This window comes from Rousettus aegyptiacus, unplaced genomic scaffold (assembly GCF_014176215.1).
Source record: "Rousettus aegyptiacus isolate mRouAeg1 unplaced genomic scaffold, mRouAeg1.p scaffold_m13_p_3, whole genome shotgun sequence".
NCBI lineage: Eukaryota > Metazoa > Chordata > Mammalia > Chiroptera > Pteropodidae > Rousettus > Rousettus aegyptiacus.
This window is the reverse complement of record NW_023416306.1, coordinates 40,290,917-40,316,785: the sequence shown is the minus strand read 5'-3', so window position 1 is coordinate 40,316,785 and position 25,869 is coordinate 40,290,917. Positions and strand designations below refer to the sequence as shown.

At 36.3% G+C, this 25,869-nt stretch overlaps 1 protein-coding gene across 5 annotated transcripts in view; it reads left to right on the top strand.

The window, feature by feature from the left end:
- The window catches only part of PCSK5 (proprotein convertase subtilisin/kexin type 5), a 400,819-nt gene that overhangs the window by 209,387 nt on the left and 165,563 nt on the right, over nt 1-25,869 (top strand). For all 5 annotated transcript variants that reach the window (XM_036218095.1, XM_016127089.2, XM_016127088.2 and 2 more), the window contains 3 exons: nt 1,861-1,964; nt 23,062-23,179; nt 25,019-25,207. In XM_036218095.1, the coding sequence (XP_036073988.1) occupies nt 1,861-1,964; nt 23,062-23,179; nt 25,019-25,207 (411 nt within the window). The remainder of the gene's footprint in view (nt 1-1,860; nt 1,965-23,061; nt 23,180-25,018; nt 25,208-25,869) is intronic.

The following is a 25,869-nucleotide window of genomic DNA, read 5'->3' as shown; positions in this document are numbered from 1 at the left end:
CTCACAGTAGTGCATCAAGTCTACTGAATTATTACATGGATTCAGTATTAGTCAGCAAAGGGCCAAATCACACTATTTGTTTTAGAAGTAAAACTTCTCTGCCTCCTGGGATCCATCACACAACCTCCCTCCCTCTCTTCAGGATTTCGTGCCTTATCAGGTTCTATATTGGTTCCTAATGAGTATCGTATCAAAACAAAACAAAAATGATTGTTTTAATTGTTCTTATATTTTAAAAATTCATGTGGTCAGGTTTTAATTTCCTTAGTATTAAGTTCTTTTGTTGATACAAACATACAAAATAGTCTAGACCCAATCTTGCCCCTCTGAAAACTTTGAAAATAACAGTAAAAACGCCTTTTTTCATTTTTCATCTCAGCTCATAACAAATAGGTATCAGAACTTTATAGTACTTTTCTCTATTTCCTTCATTTTCAAACCACCACATAGGAACTGTGACTCATAATTTTGCAAATAATTTTGTTATCTACCACTTCTTCACGGCTTATTATACACCAAGAACTAGGTATAAGTATTTGGCATTACTTTGATTCAGTCAGTGCAATGAAGTAAAGTAGATATTAGCATCCACTTTCTAAGAGGGAGAAACCGCAACTTTGAGAAAAGTCAATTTCATATAGGCAGAAAATGAAGGTTCCAGATTCTGATCACTGGGCCCCCTCTCATTAGACAAACACCCACAAAAACACGTATGTTGTGATTGTGATGGGGAAAATGTAGTATGGAGTGAAGTAACATGGAAATTCACAACAATGGAGATACCAGGTTCTCCCTCTGCCTGGGAGATGCCAGCGTCCATCTGTGCACATACGATGGGGGCACAGAGATGACCACATGCACCTGTCACACTTCGAGGAAGATAGTCATTGTCTCCCCTCCCCCAGTATTCTGACCCATCCTTTGCAAATATCCTTCAAAAACGAAGAAAATAAAATAGCTGCACAAGTTGCATAATAATTTCCATATTTCCTTGTTAAGTAAAAACTTGTCACACCTTGCATTCAAATACTAAATTGAATAAATATCCTGATTAGAATGTCATGATGCACTGAGTCAAATGCCTTCCAATATATATTCTTTGAAAAAGAACAAAAGTCTGGATATATGTACTTGGATTTGTTTTCTGTGTGTTTAGATTAGCATTGCAGCTCTCCAAAGAAAGTATCTCCTGTTCGACAGTTTCTTTGTGCTTTTCAGTGCTAACAGCCACAAGAAATAGGTACCTAATAATTTAATATAACTACTCATTGCAAATTAAGAATACTCTCATAGCTGTGTGCGCCTTAGAGCCCAGCTTTGGGCCCTGTACAATATTCTCTTTTAAGAAACTGAAAACAGGAATTTGATTTTAGTTGAGACTTTTTCCCTGTCACACACAGACATGTCAAATGTTAACCATTGCTAAATTCTTTGTTAAGTTACAAAACAATTGCCTGTCTATAGAGCTGAATAAGGAATGTTCCAGAAGACTTCAGTTTTGACTTAGCTTATTATAATGTTCTGATGAAGATGCACTTTTACACTATAGGGCTAGAATGGGGAGCCATTTTGTTGAGGACACTGGAAACCCTCACCCTTTTAAAAACTAAATTACCGTAACATCACATTATTTCTTAAATTTAAGATGACATTTTCTGCCTCCCTCACACTAATGTCACTTCTCCACGTTGAGAACAAGAGCGGCATTTGGCATTTGTGTATTGCAAACCCAAATCGCTGACCCTTCGTTTTTAGCACTTTGCCATTTTGCTTTCGCTTTTTTAATTTGCTTGTGACTCTCTGCTTCCCCCATCTTTTTTTTTTTTTTGGTACAATGATTCTTACCTTGTCTTTCCCCAGTCCGTTTCTGACCTGGAGAGACGTGCAGCATGTTATTGTCAGGACTTCCCGTGCAGGACATTTGAACGCTAATGACTGGAAAACCAATGCTGCTGGTTTTAAGGGTGAGAACTTCTTTCATATTCTGTCACAGGCAAACTATTTTTATTTTCCCCCCCCATTTTAAACAGAGAGCAGGAAATCTAACCCCTCGAAAGAAACTTTAAATTTTGTGCTGACACACGAAGAGCTTGATCTTTTAGTAAATAAAAGGCAGATTTTTTAAAAAAATAATTAAAACAATACATATAAGGCAGATTTCCTTGGCTTCCCACATTATACATCAATTTCTTAAAAGATAACCAACTTCCAAGTATAATCGGACTATGGGGCTCCTAATCAGTTTATTTGCTGTCATTGATTATCTGAGTGCTATTTGTAATAACGTATTTAAAATTCCTCACCTTCCATAGTGATTACCTTCACTTAAATAATAGCTAGTGTATCGTTCACTTGAGTATAGCACTATTAGTTTCTAGGCCATGCTTTCTGTACATTTTGTTTTTTTTTTTTTTTGAATTTCCACAAACAGAAAAGTAGTCATGCGTTCCAAAACATTATATAAACTAAAACTGCTTATGAAATTTTATAATATGCAGTCTTTATGAAATTGTGCTTAATATATAAGTGCTGATTATTTTTTCCATGACTGATAGTATTGTTTCCTCAAACCGTATTACTAACTGTAGTCATTTTGTGGGTTGTCATTCATAACCTATGTTAAAATAAAAAGAAAATAATTATATAAAGCAGATGTCCTAAAGTTTAGTATATTTACCCAGGTTTCAGATGACTTAAATTTAGTCCATTAATTTAAGATACAACAAAGATTACTTTTTGTCATATCTGCAGACTTAAATTTACTCCCAAATAACCTTAGTATTATTATATATCTCCATGAATGAAAAATGACATCTCATAACATGGAGAATATCAATTAAAAAATTCTGGTCTTCAACTCTGGTTACATGATGAAAAATCCTGGGCAAATTATTTTATTTAATTTTTCTGGGCCTTAACTTCTTCAACTTAAACATTTTAGAAGCTGATAATATTACCTACATATGATATCTTACATACAATTTTAATATATCCTTAGTGAATTATACCCAATGTATGCAAATAGAAAATGTAATCTTAAATTATTTGCAAATAGCTTATTATAGCCAAAACCTATAAATATACCAGGTAACTAGCACCATATAAAATGTTCTTGATTAACATCTTCACTGAAAAGCTTCCCTCCATTTTTGGAACAAGAATATCTCTCTGCTTTTCAGTATTATCAAATTATTTTCCATGCTCATAAACTAGATAACGCAGCAGTGTTCAATGAGTGCTCAATCTAAAGAGTCGTACATACTTTTTGGGATCACATTTTCTGAAGCCCAGATCAAGACACTTGATCCCAAAATAGCAATCGATATGTGCAGCATCTGAAATATTTGGAATTTCAGTTGTTCTGGAAAATCCAAGATGTAATTTGCTATATGTATGTTTCATTTTGATTAGCTTCCACATACATGCTCCCAGCTCCTACTATATAAATCCGTGAGGCCGGAGGGTGGAGCTTGGGGGGAAGAAGGGACCAAAATATAACCTTGGCTGGTTCAACGCTGCAATGAACTTTTTAGCAGAAAGTTCACAGACTAAGTACATTGACCTCCACGAAGCTGAGGAATCAACTTTAGCCTAAATAAAAGTCTTAGTTTTACTTATTCCTTTTTGGCAACTTAGAAAGAGCAAATGGTTCTAATAAAAAACGCAACTCTTTTGAAAACCTCTGTTGGTTTTGGAGAGGGGGAAACAGGATTTAGATTAAATCGCCAGATCCAAACCTGATTCTGAAGGGGGCTGTACACTGCTTCTGGCAAAGAGGAAAGAGCATTTTACTATTGCACGTGGCAATATTTAGTATAATATTTCACTCTTCTCTTAGATTGCTGCCAAGAGTAACAATTAAAGTTCGCTTTTTCATAGATGAATTACCCTGAACGGTCTGGACTCCCAGTGGAATTGTTTTGTAATTTTGTTGATGGCAAGCCCCATATTTCATCTAAACATGATCATAATAAGAAGAATTTTTTTTGAAAATGAGTTATTTTCTTTTCTACTCTTAAGCATTACCATTCCGTCCCTAGTGTCCCACAAATAAAAGTGATTAAGGCAAAGGCTAGCAGGGGAAGCGACGTGCTTTGGGGAAGGAGAGAATGCAGGTCACTAGGCTGTAGAAAGATGGGTTGGTTTTTATATGAAATAAGAACTGAACGAACAAAAAGAGCCAATTCTTGGAAGAGGTTCATGCAATGAGAGCTCAGCAAGAGCTCATATTTTAAATTAGGTCAGCCGGCTTTTGCAGGCCTGCCTTAGCAGGAACACATGGCCAAACATTTCTCCTTAGAAGAAAACGGAAGTTGCTCACAAACAGAAGCGCGTAGCCACGGCACACTCCCCCTTCCCATGCACCTCAGTTCTAATGCTGAGTGGGACGTATGCATGAGATGGATCTGAAAACACTTATGTTTCCCTGAACTTGCTTTTGTGCCCTAATGTTGAAGAATTTAACTTGTTTGAAAAATATTTTATTTTTTTTAAAAAAAGAATAATTTTACAAACTGCAACGGGAACATCAGTATCAACATCAGAATTTCCTTCTCATCCAGTAAAGCAGAAGCATTGCAGAGTAGCACACAATTTGGTTTGGGGCCTGGCCATCAATAGACTTAAGAGTCTTACTTATCACTGTTAACTTCAGAGAAGCTAACACCCTAAAGAACAATCTCTCACCAAACCCTGCCAAGTCCATTTCACACAAAGTTCTTACATTTCTTCAGACATATCCATATTTAGTACATCCTAGTCAGAGAACACAGCCAGATTATCTAGACTGGCGAAGGCCTCTCCTTAAGGCAGACTTGATGCACTCTTCCTGAACACGTGCTATGGACCTGGGAAATGAGATTCCCTCCAGAATTAGCTGCTGGCTTCCTGTTGATTGGCATGGGCAGATTCTCATTCAGGCTAGGAGGTTGGCCTTGAAAAAGTGAGGAATGTGGCTCTCTACTAATTCAGCTATGTGTTTCTCTGAGAGTGGGATTACTCTGGAGTTGCATACTGATGTGCTGGGTGCAGAGAACTTCCTTCTCCTTTCTCTGTGCTCTCTTCATAGTGACACTCTGTAAATGATCCTACAGTGAAACTAATTCACAGTGAAGGGAGCCCGCCCCAAAGAGGAAGCTACTGATCAACATTTTACTGCTAATATTACCTTAATTTTTAACAATTTTAATTGAACTAAGATCATTCTATCCTGCTGCTTCTTAAATAATAATAACCATTTGCTATAGTATAGTTAAGATGTCTCTTTAAGATTTGTTTTTCAAAATAAACATAGATAAATATATACATATGGAAACTGATTAAACATTATTTTGGTCGTTCATGTAGTGAATAATCCCAGCTAAATTTCAGGCACCTTTTAACTTTAAACCTCTGGAGACAGTTTTTTAAAAAATAAATGGAATGAATATAATGCACATATCAAAGAATCTAATTGAGATTATGTACAAGAATAAGAAAGTATTTGTATGAGACCAGATGAGCAGATGTGATAGTTGCCACTAGAGAACTAAAATGCAAATTCCAATATTTTGTTACTGACCAACATTTGCAATGCCAGGAGATTACCTTGGCACTAAATTGTTTGGGTTTTTTTTTTTTTTTCAGTATTATTTCTTTCTCCTTTGATCCCTTCCCTTTCCTCTTATGAAAAGTCTTCTGTTTATTTCTTCTCTCTCTTTTTCAGTGATCCCTCATGCTCCTTAGAATGTACAGATCAGCAGTAGAAGGGCTTTTGCCATCTGGGAGGTTTTCTTCACAAAATTTAATTTATGTGGTCTTCGCATTTATTTATTCACAAATATTTCCTGAGCACCTTCAGCATACCAATCCAACACATGTTGAACTGCAACCAAAAGTAGAAGTGGAAGGAAATGTCAGAGGCCCCATTGCATCGCCTAATGTGATCTGGCCATGGTGTGATTTATATACAGAAACAGAAATTTACACTGCACCTTTATTTCCCCTTCAGTCAAGCCCAAATGATCTTCCAGGTCATGTTAATAAGTGTCAACGATAGTTTTCTCATCATGTAAGGTGCAGCCCAACCTCAGCAGCAGAAGGCATCTAATGTAGAGACTATATCTATCGTGGCATGTGATATGCATTTTGACCAGCTCTATTAGTGTATAATGGCTATGTGGACTATAGAGCCATGCTGAGGACTTTAATTCTACACTCTTCAGGAATCCATGGCTGGCATCATTTCAGGAAGAATTTAGCTCTTCATTGTAATCTCCCTTTTTTCTACTGCTATGATCTGAGGAACCTGCAATTCCACCACCCCTTTTTCCCCAACTGCCAGGGCTGTGCAGGCTGACTCTTTCCCTCAAATCCTTATCTCCGGTTGTGGGTACAGTTATAATTATAATTGAATGCATGCAACATCGGTACTTTAGTGTTATTTTTTTTTTCCGAAGTGTCTGTATTTGGATGATATGAATGTATACAGTTAAACTCTTAAATCTAGGAACAGGAATAGACGTCAGATAATAAATTAGGACCTTCTGTCATCTTTACTAGGCGAAAGAATGAAAAAAATGTCATTGAAAATCAAAAATGACAACTAAGTGAGCGAGGTTACCACGCCTTCCATTTCACTGCCCTCCCAGACTATGTAAGTCTCTTTTTTTCTACCAGCATGTTGCTGAAACCTCCCCATCCCCACTGACTCTTTCTTTGACCACAACTAAACTACTAGATTTTTTTTTTTTTAATTTCTAACTGATTTCCCATCATGGGGAAAACAATTGACAGTCTAACATGACTTCTTAGCCTCCCAAGGCCTTAACTTTTAATAACCTTTATTACTTTTAATTGCCATCATTTTATTTCCACTGGTAGGGCTGGTAATTTTAAGATGTTCCAATATATTTTTAATACCTACCTGTCTTGCTTTCAGTTTGTAACACTTATTAAAAAGAATTAGAAATGCTGAAACCATTAAGCATGCCATGTGTTGAATTGAAACTGAAGGTTTTGAAATGTGGTGGGGTTTTTTGTTTTGTTTTGTTTTTGAGTGTGTAAAGTGATATCTGATGTTACCATTTGAAAGGGTAAAGCTATATTTTATTTTATTATTTAACTGTACAAATAATATTTAATCTTTGCCACCTAGCATGCTGATGTGATATTGTAGCTCTGATTAAAGCTACATAATGCACCTTAAATGGTAATCTCCACATCATGTTTTTGAAGAAAGGTCAAAGTGAAATGTTATTCATCTAGTCAGTGTCAGAGGTGATATAGAATGAGATGCTTCATTCCAGTCCCAATCTCATTTGCAGAAATAAGGCACTCACTTCTTCTCATATATAATGCAAAGAAAAAGGGAAGTAAATACATTTGATTCTACCTAATAAAATTTGCTCACTGGAAATGCCACCTGACTTTCTTTCAAGGTTTTATGTTTTCTACCATTTTGCTCTATAAACTCAGTCATTTAATATATATTAACTTAAAACCTTTTTTTTCTATTTATTGACTATTTTATCTATAAGCTTATCTTCTTGCTCAATTATTTTTTTAAAAAGATGTCAATCGTACATAATTTAGAGATTTTACCTTTATTCTTTTGTCTGGGGGATGATTTACTAAAACATCTACAGTAGCTATAGAACCCTGACAGCAAAGAGTTTGCTCATTTCTTAATCTAGAGTCTTGTATCCAAAATGTCCACTTGCCCCATAAGAGTGTTCAACTCATGCTTACAAATATATGAGGTTAAAAATATTTTCTAAAAATGAAAAGTGTTTTCTCCATGCTTGTTTTTGAATGATGTTAAACAGTGTGTTAGACTTTGAGGTGTTTTGTTTGTTGCATTTTTTTCATCCCTAACTACATAAGTTTATACAAAAGTTTGCATGTGGTTTCAAACTTAAAATTCATCTTCAAAGTAGAGTTTAAAGGATGGTTGCACTACATGAGTATTATTTCTACATCAAATATTATTAATTAATGAAGAGTATTATGTTTGGAGTAGTTTTGTAACTTCGCCACAGTCTTAAGAGCCTTTAAATTCTAGTAGTCTGTTATTGATATTTTCTTTGGCTTTTGAGGAAGCCAATTAAAGCTTTTGTATCTTGGTTTTTTGAATGGGAGTAACAAATACCAAATATAATGAGAAAGCTGAATTGAATGAAAGTGCTTTGAAAATGGAAAACACCACACATAAAAAGAATCTTTAAAGTATATTTTCATACACCGCAGCTTTCTACTCTCTGAAATGAGGATAAAGATGTGGAACTATGTTGTGAATTGTTTTGGGGTTGAAATTAATTAAATTGCCTTGAATGGGCTAGAGAAAATGTATTAAGGACTTTGTAATAAAATTATCACTAATATGTCTTCACACTTTTTAATAAATCTCATAATTGCACATCAGTGACTATAATCATATATCAAACACAATTCTACTTTTGTTTTGCAGATTAGTTTTAATGTTTAAATGTCACCTTGAATTCTACCTACTAAATCCTAAAAGTTGTAATTAATGCTTCAACATAAGAACTAGTGGTAGAAATCTGAACTGATTATAGCTATCAATGTCCTATTGACTTTCTAGTCATTAATATACGATATGAAAGCTGCGAGTATAAAATATGATTTTTCAACAATATGTGAAAGCTTGTACACTGAGGAGAGAATCGATGTCTTTTTGTGTGATCACCTGATGAAACTTGATTTCACTAATTCTAATGAGGCTGAATTTTTCAGGTATTTTAAAAATTCTTTTAGTGTGTGAGTCTGGCTCTCCTTAATGGTAGCAAATCTTGATATTTTGTGGTTACTATTGATATTTTAGGCAAAAATAAAAATCATCATGCCTTAAACTCAGTGATTTTCAGAGGGTGATCAATGAGGGCAAATGTTGTTTTCAGGCCAAAAGTATTTTGGGGCTATAAAGTAATGAAATGGATTTCTTTGAATCTCTGATAACTAGATTCTGAATCCAGTTTCAAATTAAGATACCCACAAAAGATTTAAACCAAGACAATCCTATCAAAATACACATTCTCTTATAGAGACGTTTAAAATTTAATGACCTTTGTTATTATTATTATTATTTGAGGTTTTGCATTCATTTAAAACAAAAAAACTCAGGATAACCGGCTTTATAAACAAACACAGTATATCTGGTAATCTATATGCAGTCTTAACTTTTCTGGAGTATATTTACATATAATGAAAAGCACCATTTTAAGTGTACAAATGTATACATCTATGTAACCATCACCACGATCAAGGTATAGAACATTTATGTCAATCCAAAAACGTTTGTTTGAGCTTCTTTCTCATCCCTTAGGCCCCCACCTTACCCTGTGCGACCAGATATACTTTCTGTCACTATAGATTAGGTTGTCTTTTGGAGACTTTTATATAAAAAGAATTATTTGAAACTGGCTTCTTTCTCTCCATGTACTATTGTTGAGGTTTATTCCCTGGCATTAAATATATAAGGAGTTTATTCCTTTTTATTGCTAAGTAGTATTCCACTCTAGGACTATACCATAATTTGTGTACTTACTTTTTCATGGGCAGTTTTATTGTTTCAAGTTTGGAGTTGTTATAAGTAAAACTGGTATGGATATTCAGGTCTAGGTATTTGTGTGAAAAAATTGTAACTTTTTAGATGTTGGACAGTGAGAAAAGGCCTCTTTTAAACAGAGACTCTGAAGCGTGAGGGAGCAATCCAAATCCAGATGTAGAGCATTTTAGGCTAGGCATACAGCATATACAAAGCCTTAGTCAAGAAGAAACTAGGAGGCCATCATAGGCTGAGTGGTGTGGGCAAAGGGAAGAATGAGGAAAACAGTAACATACACAGAATTTAGCACAGTTCCTCATTCATAGTATGCACTCAGGCAAAATTGTCATCTATATGTCATACATCATTCTCATACACCATTTAATATTGAATTAATAAACAATATTCTGTTATAATTTTTCTATGAAAAAATTGAGCACATATATATGTTTAGTTATATAGAGAGCTGCAGCCATTTCTAAGCTATGTGTAGCTTAGAAACGAAACTAGCTCTCTATTACTTTCAAATACTGAGCTCACACATCTCTTAGCTATGCTCATTTTTGTAGTCTGTTTTCTCTAATTTGGGTTATAATTTTCATTTGTCAATTTTAGTTGATGATAATGTGGTTGGTGGTTAAAGGATTAACATGTGTTCTCTTTTTCTATGAGACTACTTAGATTACAATAAATGGGCTCAAAAATATTGGGGGAAAAAAAAAACAATCTGCTGATCATTAATGAGTTACCTTAATGTCACATACATAACCTAGATCAGAAACATAAATAAATATAAGATGGTGAAAGGTGTTTGAGAACTTTAGAGTTGCTATTAGGAACCGAAGCGGGTCTGAAATGGCTTCTAGAGTGCTTATTCAGTTTAAACTGATGCATTATTTAGTTTATTTGCATTTCTTGGAGGGTAGGGTAGATTAAAACTGGATGAGACAGCTATGGTCAAAGTGACGGTCAGGGTAAGGGAGGAGAGAGAAAGCCCAGTGTGCAAAGAGCGCAGGTATAGTGTGATGAGGAAAGTAATTTAAAAGAACTGACAGCAAAGCTACATGAATCCTAGAGTTAGGAGTTCTTGTTTGATTTGAAAAGCATTTTGGAGCCGCTGCAGTGATTTTGAGAAAGTGAGTTGGATTGTAGTAATGACTTTCAAGTAAGTTGATTCTAATTGCATTTCTGATGTCAGAAAGAGTTTTATTTCTTAAACTGATAGTGTAAAACCATGGTTCTATGATATGGCCTACCAAATTACATGTCTATAAGAAATTGGCTTGCTAAAATGGATAAAAATTCTCCTGCAGTGATCATTTTATATTATCTTGGTTTGCAATTGTGTATTCCTGACCTTAGGGACTATTGACAGGCAGTGAAATTTTTATCATCTTTTGGCCTCCTTCTAAATGGGGAACATTATAGAGTTGTGATATATAATCATCTTTGCTAAATTCTTTTTTTAAAAAAGAAAAGAAAGAGATGCTCTTTGAAATGGCTTTTTAATAAACCCAGGGCAAAAGGTGTGGTGACAAGATTGCTTGTAGAAAAATGTCAGACCAGAAATTGTTCTCTGAGAAGGCATCACAAATTTACTTTGACCAGAGTCTTTTTGCTGGTTGTTATTGTTCAGCATGACCTTCAGAAAGTCACTTAACTTCCAATATTTGAATTATTTTTCACATACAGTTATAGTCTTTGTACTTGTCATATGATTTGCAGAGATTTAAAGAAAGCAAGTGATATAACTCTGGTGAACCTCTTGGTTTGCTATAAGACTTTAACATAGAATAACATAGAATGACAAAAGCATTTACAGTTTATGAGTTCTTTTTTCTCTTCTTTAAGGTTTGCACTGATATTCTTTTTCTTGGCCATAAAGCATACTTATAATCATGTGTAGTCTTCAGAAGCAGCATTGCTTTTTTGAACCCACCAGAGACTACAATGTGTGTGCTTTCTTAATACAGTGTGCGAAATGGTTTTGTCTGGAAATTGTTTGCTTCTGCTTCTTTTCATCTTTTACCCTCAGAAGTATCTTCAGAGCCAAAGCAAAAGATATGTGTCCAGCTTTGTTCAATGCTGTGCATCTTAGAAGCCTTAAAAGCCCGACTGACTTCCAGCCACATATGACTAAAGAATCAGAGGAGATTGCCAAAAATGCAAGAAATGCCTGTGATTGTATGATAGGGCTGTCATAGTTCATTGCACAGGTTATTAACTGCCCTAGGGAGCCAAACTGAGGGGTTGAGTGGAGACTGAAATCCAACCTGTGATCCACTCACCAAGCCATGTGCCCTAGAGTGGGATGATGTTTGCCTTAAAAAGAAAAAAAAAAAAAAAAAAAAAAGAGCGAGCTGCCTTTCTCTAATTCACATAGGTCCCACATGGGCAGCCCTCTTGCATGGAATTCTGTGGTAATTTTTTCCACAATTATCAAAGTCATGGTCTTTTCAAAGGTCTTTTAAAAAGGTATCTATTCACAGATGTATTTGTTCATTTTAACTTTCACCTATTGCTTCAACCTTGACAGCCACAGAAATTTCATTAGCAAAGTAACTCAGTGTTATCAGAGTCAAATAGAGTTTTCTGGTAGCTCTGATGATTTCAATGCTACCTTTATTGCCAGCTCTCTAGACAAAGTTTGAAGCAAAACCTTAGAATTTGAAGTGAGTATAAGTACTAAGCACAAATCTATTATTCTTTTCATATTCTTTTCATATTCTTTTTGTGACCCAAAATAATGGAAGCTTCGTGAGTTCAAATGTATAATTTTTTTTTCATTTGGGCCCAGTAGGAGAATATTCATATTTGGGGTGAAGTCTTTATAAATATTGACATATACAGGATGCATGAGCACAGGCATGTCAGTGGTGAAAAGGTTTTATTTAAAGCTACCATGATTATCATCAAGCTGTCTTGTGAAGGTGCTCGCATGGACCCATCCTTTCCTCCGAGGAATAAAGCTTTAAATGTGAAAGGGGAAAATGTGATCGAGGTGCATAGGAGAAACTGTTATTGATATCAGTACATGCATATCAGTTTGGACTCTGACATCAGTATTCCTGGCACAGGCTGCAGCACCAGTTCTCGGTCCCCCATGAGGGACAGAGGGCTCTAACTTGCTGAACCACCCTGAGACGGTGGGAAGTGAGCACTGCTCTAGTTGTACTGGGTTGAGATCAATGAGATAGCCCAAATGAACAAGAAACAAAGGACCCTATGATTATATCTTTTGAAAGCACAATTTTAGTAGAAATGGCTTAGGCCATCCTTTTATTCTCTTCAGAGAGATCTTTATATTGGTGCCAATGTCTATAATACAAACCAGATTCAAAGATTCAAAAAGAAATCCTGAAAGTTAATCCTGCCCTAGTTCTATGCATGACTTCCTAAGGCCACTGCATCTAGCAAGGTACAGTTACATGCCAGGCAATTGCTTTGCAGAATCCATCTGGATACATCTTCTGTGAAATAAATAGATCCAGATTTTTATTTTTCTTAGACTCTCAATTCATACTCTTTACACATGTTCACATCTTGCTAGCCTTGGGCATTTTAAAGCAATTAAACTTCTATCACACATCCCAATAATGGCTTCAACAGGCTTCATTTTATGGTATTATACCAGAAGACAAAGTATACCCTGAATTTGCCGGAGTCATCTTTGAAAGAGCCAAAAAGAAGGGTATTGTGATTGCTGCTGGATGCTAACAATTGGGAGTTGCTCTTTGCCATTTAATGCCTTTCTCCCATCTGTGCATGACTGGTTAGCTCTAATAAAAAAAAAAAAATGGCCTGAGCATGTATAATATAAAGTATCTTTTCCATATTAATATCTCAACATTCAGGGAAAATCCCTGCTAGAAATAACTGAAGAAGGTCATTTCTCAGCAAGAATAGGGGAAAGGGTTCTGGGCCAGATGTTAGCTTTTCTTCCAAACCCCACGTATTTCTTTTTCTACACATGATATTTTAATGAGTTTTAAAGAAGAGAGCAGCTTTTAAGCAGCTGATTTGCAAAAGGCAAAGAGGATAAAAATGATCCACTCATTTGCGACATGTAGATAAATACCTGAAATGTTTTACCGTCTTTGCCACTTTGTTATTCTGAGGCTGACGACTGATTTGAAAAATTAGTTGAAATAAATACTGTGTGTCTTATAGATAGCAATAACCAATGGTACATATATAATACAAAGAGACTCTGAAGACTTGGCTTCCAGTCCCTCTGACTTTGGATGCGTTCTTTTAATGTTCTTGAGACTTAGTTTTTACAGCTGTAAAATGCGAATAATACTATCTTGCCAGTGGAATGGTTGTAAAGATTTCATTAGCTAATATGTAATAAAATGCATATGTAAGATATTATTTTTACCTCCCCCCAAAAATTCTTCTAGGCATCTTATTTTGGAAAGCATGCTTGAAACATTAAGTGCACTTCAATTGTAAAAGAGTAGATACAATAGGTAGATTTAAATAGATTAAATAGATACTTAAGAGCATTTACTATTGTCAACATTTTAAGTAAGCATGATTATGTATCTCAACTCAGTCAAACTCTTATTTTGCCCTAACAATGCATAGAAATTAACTCCTTGAGGAAAGTGCATCCAAAAAAGAAATATCTAGACCGACTTGAGCTTGAAGAGTGAGGGGTAATTCATCTATAGGTTAATTAGGAGAACCATGTCTTCTTAAAATACCTTTGTAAGAGAAGCAAAGATGTGTGTGGTAACCCATATGAAAAGATGTTAGCATATTGTACTACATAGCCAACTTTCATTTCCTTTGCTGTCGGCATGAGGGAAAGGTATTTGTGAATCATGCCTGCAGACACTCTGGTCTTATGTTGGAGGTAATAGCCTGGTTTTTCAGGTAGGCTTCCAGGAGAGATTCTGGCTAGGTCCTATACCCTCAGGAAGTGGGTCTCAAACATGGGCAACACCTGGGAACTTGTTGGAAATGCAAATTCTGGGCCTTACCTCTGAACTGCTAAACAGTAGACTGCGCAATGTGTACTTTCACAAGTCGTCTCAGTGTTCTGATGCACGTGCAAGTGTGGGAACTACTTACTGAACCAAGTCATTCATTGTATATAATGAATTAACTTTTTCTTGTGAATGGCACAAATGAAGTACCCACTTTGGAAGAAATGAAAAAAGTCTCTCAAATAAGTGGAGTTTTTTTGTTCATTAGTTTTTTTTTGTTTTGTTTTCTGTTTGTAGTGTGAGTAAGGAATCCCATTTGTGAAAGGTGCTCTCAAAAAAATTCCATTCTTTAACCCTTGGTTCCCAGCCACATTCATTCTCCTTTCTGTTAATTACACCATAATCCTCTGCTTTCAAACTTTGTATTCCCCATCTTGGAGGGAGAATAAAACCACTTTTCCATTTTCCTACTGCCTTCCTTACACAACTAAAAATTTCCAGCAAGTAATCTAAATTAGCTGCTTCCATTTCCTTACTGTTGGGTCCCTCTATAATTCTCTGCAATTTTGTTTCCACTTCCACCTTTGAAGCGAAGTTACTCTTTGAGACTTTGACCCATCCCTACTTGCCAAATCAGAAGGCCTCTTGTTTTTCTCTGGGATTTCATGCTTCTGATCTACCCAATCCAGATCTGTGTTTCCTTGACTTTTGCGATGCAAAGATATAGCCCTGTTCTTTGACACTTTAATGATTCCTTTCTCTCCTTAGCATTCCCTGAAATCTGTTGCTGAGGGGGCGTGCCCTCTTGTGCTCTCCTAAGTGCTCTCTTTCCTCCTCCTCTCCTTTTTACTTCTCCCCCTCCCCACTTCCCCTCTCCCTCCCTTCCACATCCTCTTAATTTCACTGCTTTTCTTTCACATCCCTGCTTTCCTTTCAATTATATGTATTATCTCCTTATGAATGATTTTCAGTTCTACATCTTGAACACTGACTTGATCCATTACCAGGCTTGAATCTCTGCACAAAGCTCATCCTGTCATTTAAAACTCAGAACTTCCAAAGCAATCTATTGATCATCTTTTACAAAACGGCTCCCTAAAACATTCTAGAATATTAATAAAATTATGTCATTTCCTTGGTCGTTGGCCACTCATTGCCTCCGGATTAAATCCATCCACATGATCCCAGGTCCTCACAGCTTCCACGAGGAAGCCACCATTCCCAACATCCTGCTCTCATTATTGACTCCCAGTTGCACCTCCTTGAATCTAGATCTAACTTAAGGATTTAAGAACCATCTCAGGTCTTATTTCTTCTAAGGGCACATACAGTCCTCATTAATGGCCTATTTTTCTGAGATTTTATAGACGTTTCCTGATTATTGTTTCTTAAGCTTAGAACTTGAGTTTTATGTAATTTAAAAGGAATGTTATGAGAAGCCTTAGTACTTAGTACTTGGAACATGTAAAGATAAGTGTTAGCTTTCTTCCTAATGAGATGGTGATATATCCAGTTGCAAGGAATAATTTCTTTATTGTCACTCTTCTTCATGCTTTGTGATCACCTCAGCAGTGGGTAGTGACTCCATATCAGGTGAGCCACAGGTGTGTAGGTGGATGAAACAACCATATCTTTGCAACCACTGTTAACCATTGTGTGTGAAAAGTCACTTGAAATACATACAAACTAGATTTTCTATTTCTTTTATGATAAGGAAAAAAAAAAACAAAAGGAAAAGAAAATTAAAGGACGGGTTATCTAAAAAGCGAATAATTTACAAATAAGAATTTTGGCTGCTGGCTCATCAAGATCTCAATCTGGTATTTGTTTGCTCAAGTTACACACCAAGAAAATTGAGGCTAAGAGCTGACATATGGTCAGTCCAGTCTTCAATTAGTTTTTACCCAGAGGCCCTCATAGTACATTTTTTTTATCTGATTTTCATCTCTGTACAAACAAACTCAGTTTCCTAAAAACCAGCACAAATATGATCTGCATATGCCCTCAGAGATATAACTAGTTCATCCCAAGCTAGTAAAACAGTTTTCCTACCTCCAGTCTAGAAATACTAGTCAATTTCCTTAAACAAATTTCTTGCTTATTATAGCTATATTGAAAGTAAATAAAAGGAATATCCAAAGAATAGAAGATAATTTGACATTTTTTCTTAAAGTGGAAAGAGACCCTTGAGAAAAGGCAGATGTATCTCCTTATCTTAACTCTGTAAAATGAAGCATCATAATAATAAATACATATTTTATATATGCATACATAACATAATGATGTATATATACATCCATTATAAGGACGTACATTGTACATGGAGAAGAAGTATTCAGCAGTGCTTCCCCAAACTCTCCTTACTTCATCTCTGTAATGATGAGCCTGTCTGACTACCTACAGCTGCTAACCAAACCCATCCCGAGAGGAGCTTTGAAGTACAGACCTGCAGACAGCCAAGTATCAGTCTGGAAACTTTCCACATGCAAGACCTCAGTAGCACTGGTGACGGCTGGCATGTTTGGATCTGGCTGGAGTTGTTGACTAGAGCTCAAGATTTTAGGAAGAGCAAGGGAAATATAAAGCATGCAGAAATAAGGCAGGTGCTGGCTGCTGTTTCCTCTCCCGAAGGGAGTCTGCATCTTGCACTGCATTGCAGAAGAAAGCACAGCAACTGTCGTTCTGATTCTCTAAAAAGCTTACGAAGGATCAAATATATGGTAACTGGACTTTGGGTGGTAAATGCACAATAGAATATATAGATGTCAAATTATAATATATACCCGAAAATTATGTAATTTTATTAATATCACCACAATAAACGTAATTAATAAAAAGAAGCTTCTGAGACTTTCGCACTGAAATCAAGGGGTATATAATGAAGAGATAGATGTCAGAAAAAGGGAGTAAGGAAAGGGGGAAGTAGGTAGTTCTGGAAGCATCCTGGCTTTCCATCTATCCAAGATATTTAAGTGAAGAAATATAAACATAGGAGACTGAAGAGCATTACTTGCCACTTTTTCATCTTTACCAATTTTCCATTTTATGTTATGATATTTAGCTATGTATTTTTACTTCGAAAAGGCAGAACTTAAGCATTTACGTTACGCGTGTGGGACAAGATGACTGAAGAAAGTGTCGCAGGCCCTCTCATGTTTCACTTCCTCCCCCTATTCTGCACATTTGGCCTGGTTGATTAATAGGTGTGGGAGGCACAGGGTCCCTGGTGGGAGCTGTTATTTCAGAGCAGGTGGTTCAGCGCTGTTGAGGATCAAAGAACCCAAAGGTGCGAGGACTGCACAGCTGCAGGAGCTCTTTGATCTGGGGTTGGAGTTTCTACCCACCCACAGATCAAGCAGTCCCCTCAAAACAGGAATTTGCATAACTACCTTTTAGTCTGGTGGTTTACTTGTAGGTAGATGAGAATAACCACAGCCTGGTTGATGGCGAAGGACACCGGACAATCAATTAAGATTGGCTTTTGGTTCTCTCCAGGTCCGCTCTCACCTCCTTAATTCCTGCCACGTTTACCACTAATGCCTATCCCTGTCAACCACTCACCCACCTGCTGCCCACTCCAGGGTTGCTGGTTTCCTTGCTGCCCCAATGAACCACAGGCAGACCTGATTATTTAACCAGGAGGCTCTGTCCTGGCCCCTGGAATGAACCCCCTGCCATCTTCACCTCACCAAAGTCCACACTTGCACCAAAGCACAAAGCGAATATCACTTTTTCCTCTTGGGTCCTCCTACCTGACTCCTAATGTCAACTAATATTTACTGAGTACTTTCTGCATACCAGCCTCTTTTGGGTTCTTTCCCATTACTTGTCTTTTTTAATGATTCTTCTGATTTCTTATACAGAGTTTTTGTTGTTGTTTGCCTGCCCTATTTTACTTTGGATGCTGCATAACATTGTCTGTACATCTGACAGCTGGCAGCAGAAAGGCTTACTTAGGAAGCTCAAAAATCTTTTAAAAAGTTCTTTTTTAACCAATTCCTTTATTATATATAGAATGCTTTACTGATAGTCATTTTAGGGTCATCATGAAATGTCCATTCAGTATAATATTAAAAAAGAAAAGAAAGATTTAAAGTAGTATCTCCAGTAAGGATAGTCCACTAAAAGAGATAAAATTACACTGTTTCCCTGGTTAATAGCTTCCTGTGTTCAGGCCTCAATTGAGTTTAGTTAGAACTGTTATTTAAATTAACTGTATCTGCTTTCAAACTATGCAGTCATTTACTTGTGTGCTTAGTGATTAGCTTCTCTCAGCACTTCTGATCTCATCAGAAAATGAAAATACACCTGCTGGAGAACATCATCTATTTTCCTGCCTTTTGTTGTCCGTCTGACTAGTCCAAGCTGGGAAGACTTTAGATAGCTTTGAATAAAAACTAGCTCTACTTCTGGCGTAAGACAATTTCACTTTTCTGAGCTTTCTTGCATAGACAGTCGTGCGACCTGATGGGATACATATGATGTTATGCAAATTTTTCAAATTTTCTTTATTAAGCTTATTTAGCATCATGCCACCAAGAAATAGATTTACTTTCTGAAATATACTTCAATAATTTTGTTTTGAGATCATTCATTACTCTACATATGCATTGTTCCCTCTATCTTTCTGAATATTGATTTTTGAATCTTAACTAATGTTAAAACTACAACCTGCCTGTTTACTGCCCCCACTCATAGGAATGGAAAATTCTGTTTGAACCGGTTCTATGTTCACTCACACCAACGTTGTACACTAAGGCTATAGAATTTTGCATTTTACACAGAGAGGGTTCTACACCAAGAGGATGAAAGTGATTTTCAGGCTCGGGTTTTGCTCTCACCTTGGCATGAGAACTGTGCATAAATAAAACTACTTTAGTTATGGAATGGCCATATCACAACCAGTTATTTGCATGATATATGTGCTACAATCAGAAATGTTTTAAATGTGAATATGGGCTCTATACTTGGATAAATTTTTAGTGTTGATGATGATTTTATAGGAGTCAGTAATAAAAAGAACAGAACTCCTAATTCCCCTTACAATTTTCTTGTAAACACTTTATGCCACTTGGTGAATTAAATAAAATTTCTCCTCTGAGGTGTGTTCATTCACAGATATTTATGGGATCACCTCTAAGCTAGATCTGCTGAGGCCACTGGAGAAATCATACACCCTATGGCCTGTCATGGTAACAGTGTGATGGGCAAGACAGACTTGACTCAAATGGCCACCAAAAGAAAGATTAGCGTATCTGAATTTATAGATCATTTTAGAGTCTGAAAACTTTATATTTTTAAAATTAATATGTCAATTACAATTATATCTCAAAAATTATTGTTTCCAAACTATATTTCCCCTGTCGACACTATATTTTGAAGTTTATCTGCTCAACACAATTGTGTAATTATTTTCTCATCAGTATTTACCAAAAAACAAACAAATAAGTGCCAATCAAAATACGCGGAGTTGATAGATTGCTAGCAACTACCCCCCCTCCTCCAATAAAGGAAATAAATTTATTGCTTTTTTTCCCTTAGGTTGTGTTTCACGATTGTGGACCAATATATAATTTCTAGTATTTAAAATACTAAAAATCTCCATTACTGACTCAGTATTGATCTAATCCAATTCCTTCATTCATTAATATTCTATTAACATACTTTTTTTTTCTGTTGACTTGCTAGTCTGTAGTTTAAGTAGAGCTTGTGAGCCCCTTTTCTGAACATCTAGTTTGAGTGTTACATGAACAGACATTGTCTCTGGAGGGTAGGAATTGAATCAGAAAAGGAAACAAATTTATGGCCTTCATAAAGACTCAAGATGCTTTTCTACTTAACTCGGTGTTAACAGGCATGAAGTGTTTGTTGTGTTTGATGACTCTGTGTGTTAATTTATGTCCTAATGGTGTTAGGTTGACAGCTATTGGCGATACAGGTGGGCATCGCAGGAGCCAGTACAGCTCACTGGAGCCCAGGCAGCTTGTTCTGCAGACCATTCAAAGCCCTTGCCCTCCCCAGCCTCCACCTCCCCTCTTTCTCACCCCTACACATACCAGCCAAATAATTCATCTCTTTCCCCTAAACTGAAGTAAAATGATAAGTTGTGCTGGTTTAAAACCACATGACACTAGCATGAGGTTATTTGGGTTCTATGCAGTGCTAGAATGCCAGGCATAGCATCTTTGGGACCAATTTCATTTCCCCCAGAGAAGGAAAATACCTGAAACTGTTCACAATGGATTGATATAGACTATGGTTAAGAGATAAGTGAGAACATAAGACTTACGTGAACTTTAACAAAAAATCTTCATGATTGGGTTTCCTTGAAACTTGGCATTTCTCTTGTATTATGTGGGCCACTCTGTCTCTTTTGTAACTAAGGGGGTAAAATTGCTTCATGTAATATTATGTGATTAGTACTGAATATACAGAATAGTAAACAGCAGTTACCAAATTGCGATGAGGTCATTGGTGAGTTTTCTTTCTTCTTTTCTGGATGTATTTATAAGTTTTTACAATGAATATGCATTAATTTTTAATCAATAAAATAAATCATTTATACTAAAAATTACAAAAGTGCCCATATAAAAATACTACAAATATCCTTGTCATAGTAAAGTAATTTTATTTGATTTTTATTTAGTATGTTCTGACTAGCTGAGTACCTGATAGTATAATAATGAGTCCTACTATTTATATAATTCTTTACACAGATTTTCTCACATGGGACAATAATAATAATTTAGTAATGGTAACGGGATGGATAATATCCCAAAATGAGGAAAGATATTTTATCTTGTTTTTCAAGAATTATGTAATTAGCAAATAGAAATAGAGCAATATTTCTGAATCCTAGAATAATTTTCCTTTTTTATATGTTGTAATATCTTTTTCCTCTGACATGTATAACATTCTGCTAAATCCTGTGGAACATTTAAAGAAATATAAGGTCATGTTCCTGTCATTAAACAATTTATAATGAAGTTGAGGTAAAAAGATAGATGCTAACAATTAATCAGAAATTCAGTCCGTGGCACAGATAAAAAGTGCAGTGCTTAATATAGTGCCTGGAACATAGAAGGCACTTAAATGATGGGCAGGTAGATGGGTGGATGGACGGATGGATGAACAGGTAACCGGATTGCTGGCTGGCTAGATGTCTGGCTGGATGGATGGATGAATGGATTGGGTAGATGGATGGGCAGGAGGGCACATGGATTGACAAGTTAATTAGCGTCATAAGACTATAAAGGAGAAAAGTTCACTCATTACAGATAGTTGAATTTCAGTAAATATCTATTGATTTTTATTGCCCAGAAATGTTTAAAGGAGGAGGAGGAGGTCGAATAGCTGGACCTTCAGGAACTTGTTAGAGTTTGACTCTGCAGAGAAGAGGCATGAGGGACTTCCAGGCCAACGGCTCAGCATGAGCAAAGGCAGACAGAGCAAGTGTCTCATCTTTAGAAAAGGAATAACTTTTCTAAAGCAGAAAGTTTGGTGAATAGGTTGTTTTGAAAGTAGTATGGTACTGTATTGTAGAACATCTCGAATCTCAAGCTGAAGTATTTAAATAGTCCATAAGTCGGCAGCTATAGAAATTTTTGCATAAAGTAATTAATGTTATAAGGAAAATGTTTTAGCAGCAAATCCGGTAGAAGTATGATTTTGTAGTAAATATAAAGATATGAGACAGTTTAAACAAGGTAAAGATTTAAAGTACTCAAGTGGGATTTTTTTTAAGTATTTTTAGAAAGCAGTGTACATGCTGATCTTGCTAAATCATCACTAAAATATTCCTATATATAATTGAAATTTCTGAGATAGTTATGTCAAATTCAGCTTTAGATAAATAGGTATTCTCATTGAGAACTAAAAGATTACACGTGAGGATATGAAGCTGGCATACAAATCTAGAGGCCTCCAAATATTTCATGCATAAAATTTAATAAATTTTTCATATGCTAAAGGAGAGGTAATAATTTATTCCTTCTGGGAATAAATACTATACATGTCAGAAAATTGGTATTTCTTGCATGTAAGTTCTTATTACACTAGGAGAAGTCATATACATTGTCACTTCTCTTTGAACCTATTAATTATTTTATCTTACAAAATTGATGATGTCATCACTTGAATACACGCAGTTAATAGTGAAGCCTTTGGACAAGCTATGTGGGTTAGAATCCAGCCCAACCACTGAATTGCTGGTCAGCCCCAACCAAGTTTCTCTGTTCCTAATTTTTTCATCCATGAATGATGATAATAATAGCACTAGTATCTTAAGATTGTTGGGAGAATTAAAGGTAAAAATATGCACTTGTGCCTGCCACGTAGTAACATTCATAAATGAAAATCATATTACTAGTAATGGTATATATTCAATGAGTAATATACATTCATCTTATTTTTTGTGATCACTTACCTATTTTTTTTTTATTTATTTTTAAATCATTGATAGAAAGAAAGCCAGGATCCCATAGAGTTGTGTCTGGGTTCTGCTGAGTGAAATTATAACTCAGCGTATATAATGCAGGTTGCTCCTAACTGCAGCAAAGCTAACCACCCTCTTGCTTTCCATAGTGAGCCATCTCTATGGATTTGGACTGATGGATGCAGAAGCCATGGTGATGGAGGCGGAGAAGTGGACCACTGTCCCCCAGCAGCACGTGTGTGTGGAGAGCACAGACCGACAAATCAAGTAATGTGTGCTGCAAGCAGACACTATGACAATAGTGCTCAAGATCACCCTTTGTTACTCATGGAAATTTAAACCTTATGTAGTTTTTTCTAATGTAATTATAAAATTCTAGTAGAATGTCTAGGATGCTAATCTGTTAAATCCCCACAAGTAGAACCTAAGGATTCTTTAAAGAAAAGCATCTCTAAAAGGGTTCTATGGGTGACTCTTACAGATAAGCATTCTTTAGGTTTCTACTCTGTCAATACTTCTATTTGACAATGCACTTATTCTCCATAAGGCAGTGTGACCAAAAAATCTAAACCTTAAGTTGTGGCAACTTAACTATGTAGCGTGTAATTCTCCAAAGAGTGGTGGAAAATGCACAGTAAACAAGACTGTGGTTTATTCAGAGATTTCAGGGCCCATCCCCGAGTTTCAGCTGCACAAACTTGGAGGCTGTGCTGGCAGGATTTACCACACCATAGTGTGAAGTCTCTCCTAGATGCTGAATCCAAAGAATAGGATTCAACTTCATGACTTTATTTGTATTTTGCTTTTGGCTTTCTTTATATAGTTGGCTCTCAGAGAAATATTTAGAAACTTAGGTTGTAATGAAACTGGAGCCATTATAATCCTTGAAAAAATTTGTCAGTAAGTAGAAATAAATGTACTAAAGTTTTATTTTTTCCTATTCTACTTTTTTTGTGGCAAAGAATAACAAAAAGATAAAAGAATGAAAAGTCAACCAGTATTTATGCAGCACATATTATGGGCCAAGTGCTAGAAACTTCATATGTGTTTTCTTATTAAAACTTTATAAAAACTTGGGTATTGTTGCCATTTGACAAATGAAGAAATGCGATTAGATGGAATATTTTTTTATTCATTTACAAATTCATTTACCAATTCGACAGTTATTTTTCTTGCACTTACTGGATATCAAGCCCTGATATAGATTTTAAGGATAGATAGGAGCATAAGAAATGCTTCCTGCCCTTGCAGAGTTTTCAGTCTAATGGGAGTCAAGCCAAAAAATATAATAAGTAGATAATTATAAATTATAAGTGAATGTTGGAAATAAAAAAAGTTAGGGAGCATATTTTTTCCTATGGTTCAATGACAGTCTCAGATAGTAAAATTTAAGCTTTGACTATGAAGGAAGAGAAAAAGCCATATGAAGAGCAGAAAGCAAAAAAATAAATAAATAAAAGAACTTAGACTAGAGTAGGGTAAACAAAGGCCCTGAGATGGGACACTTAAATTATCCCAGAATTTGAACTGATGCCAGTGTGACTGAAGCCCGGTGTTCAAGGGAGACAATGGAACAGGAGGCAGTTCCTGAAGAAGACAGGAAACTGTAGTCAAATGTGCCCAAGGGTTATAGAGCAAGGAAATGGTAGCCCAGGGTCAAATCCCAAGGTCATGCTAATCCCTAGTTTTCACTATACCACAAGAGCCTATATTAGTGGCTCTCAAAGTATATGCCATAAATCAGCAACATCACTGTCACCTGGAAAGTGCTTATTCTTGGGATCCGCCCCAGCCTTACTGAATCAGACCCTCTGGGGCTGAGAGCCAGCAATCTCTTTTTAACAAGGTGAGATTCTCAAGTTCAATATCCTCCACAAAGATAATAGAATCTTAAAATTACCCCTTTCCTCTCACTTGGCATCTTTCTCACCATCTAACTGGTGTTAATCCTTTAAATGACCCAGTCTTTTGGGTGATAGCACTGTGTCCTTTAGTATCCAGCAACCAGCCGCTTCCGTTACATCATATAATCCCTTTCTAGGCCTGCAGGATCACTCCACTGAGCTCTGCCACGTACTTTGCTCAAACTCCTTATCTTTCTTGCAGGACAATTCGCCCCAACAGTGCAGTGCGCTCCATCTACAAAGCTTCAGGCTGCTCCGATAACCCCAACCACCATGTCAACTACTTGGAACATGTAGTCGTGCGCATAACCATCACCCACCCCAGGAGGGGAGACCTAGCCATCTACCTGACCTCGCCCTCGGGAACCAGGTCTCAGCTTTTAGCTAACAGGTACAGTAATGGCCTCTGCCCACCAGTGTGTAGGGGTCACCCTGACACTCAGCTATTCTTTAGGGAAGAAAAGGCCAGCTGCTCCTTGCATACTACACTAAGAACTACCTAAGGGGCACTTAGGTGTCCTGATGGGATGGTCATAGCTCTCACTGCCCATCCGTGAGTGCAAAGCTGCCTAGACTCTGTAGGCGTGAAGCATTATAACATTTAATTATTCAGTAATATGTAAAGGATATTATAGAAAAACTGAATACCCACCATTGTTCTTTATCTTAAAAAGAAAAAAAGAAAAAGAAATGCAGAGCACTAACTACTTGGGCCTTTTAGATTCTCTCCCCTGCCCTCAAATGTCTTCTGGCATTTGTTACAGATTAACTGAATTCTCTTGCCCAAGCACTTTCCAAAGTTCAAGGAAGTACTTTTTGTTTTAAAACAGGTACTGGCAAATTTTTTTCTCTAAAGAGCCAGTTAGTAAATGTCGTGAGCTTTGCAGGCCATTTTTCTGTCACAACTATTCAACTCCACCGTTAGAGTACAAAAGCCCCTGCAGGCAATATAAATGGATAGGAGTGGCTGTGTTCCAATAAAACTTTATTTAGAGGCCAGATTTGGCTTGAGAACTGACTATCGTTTGCTGACCCATTTTAAAGGTTGGCCCT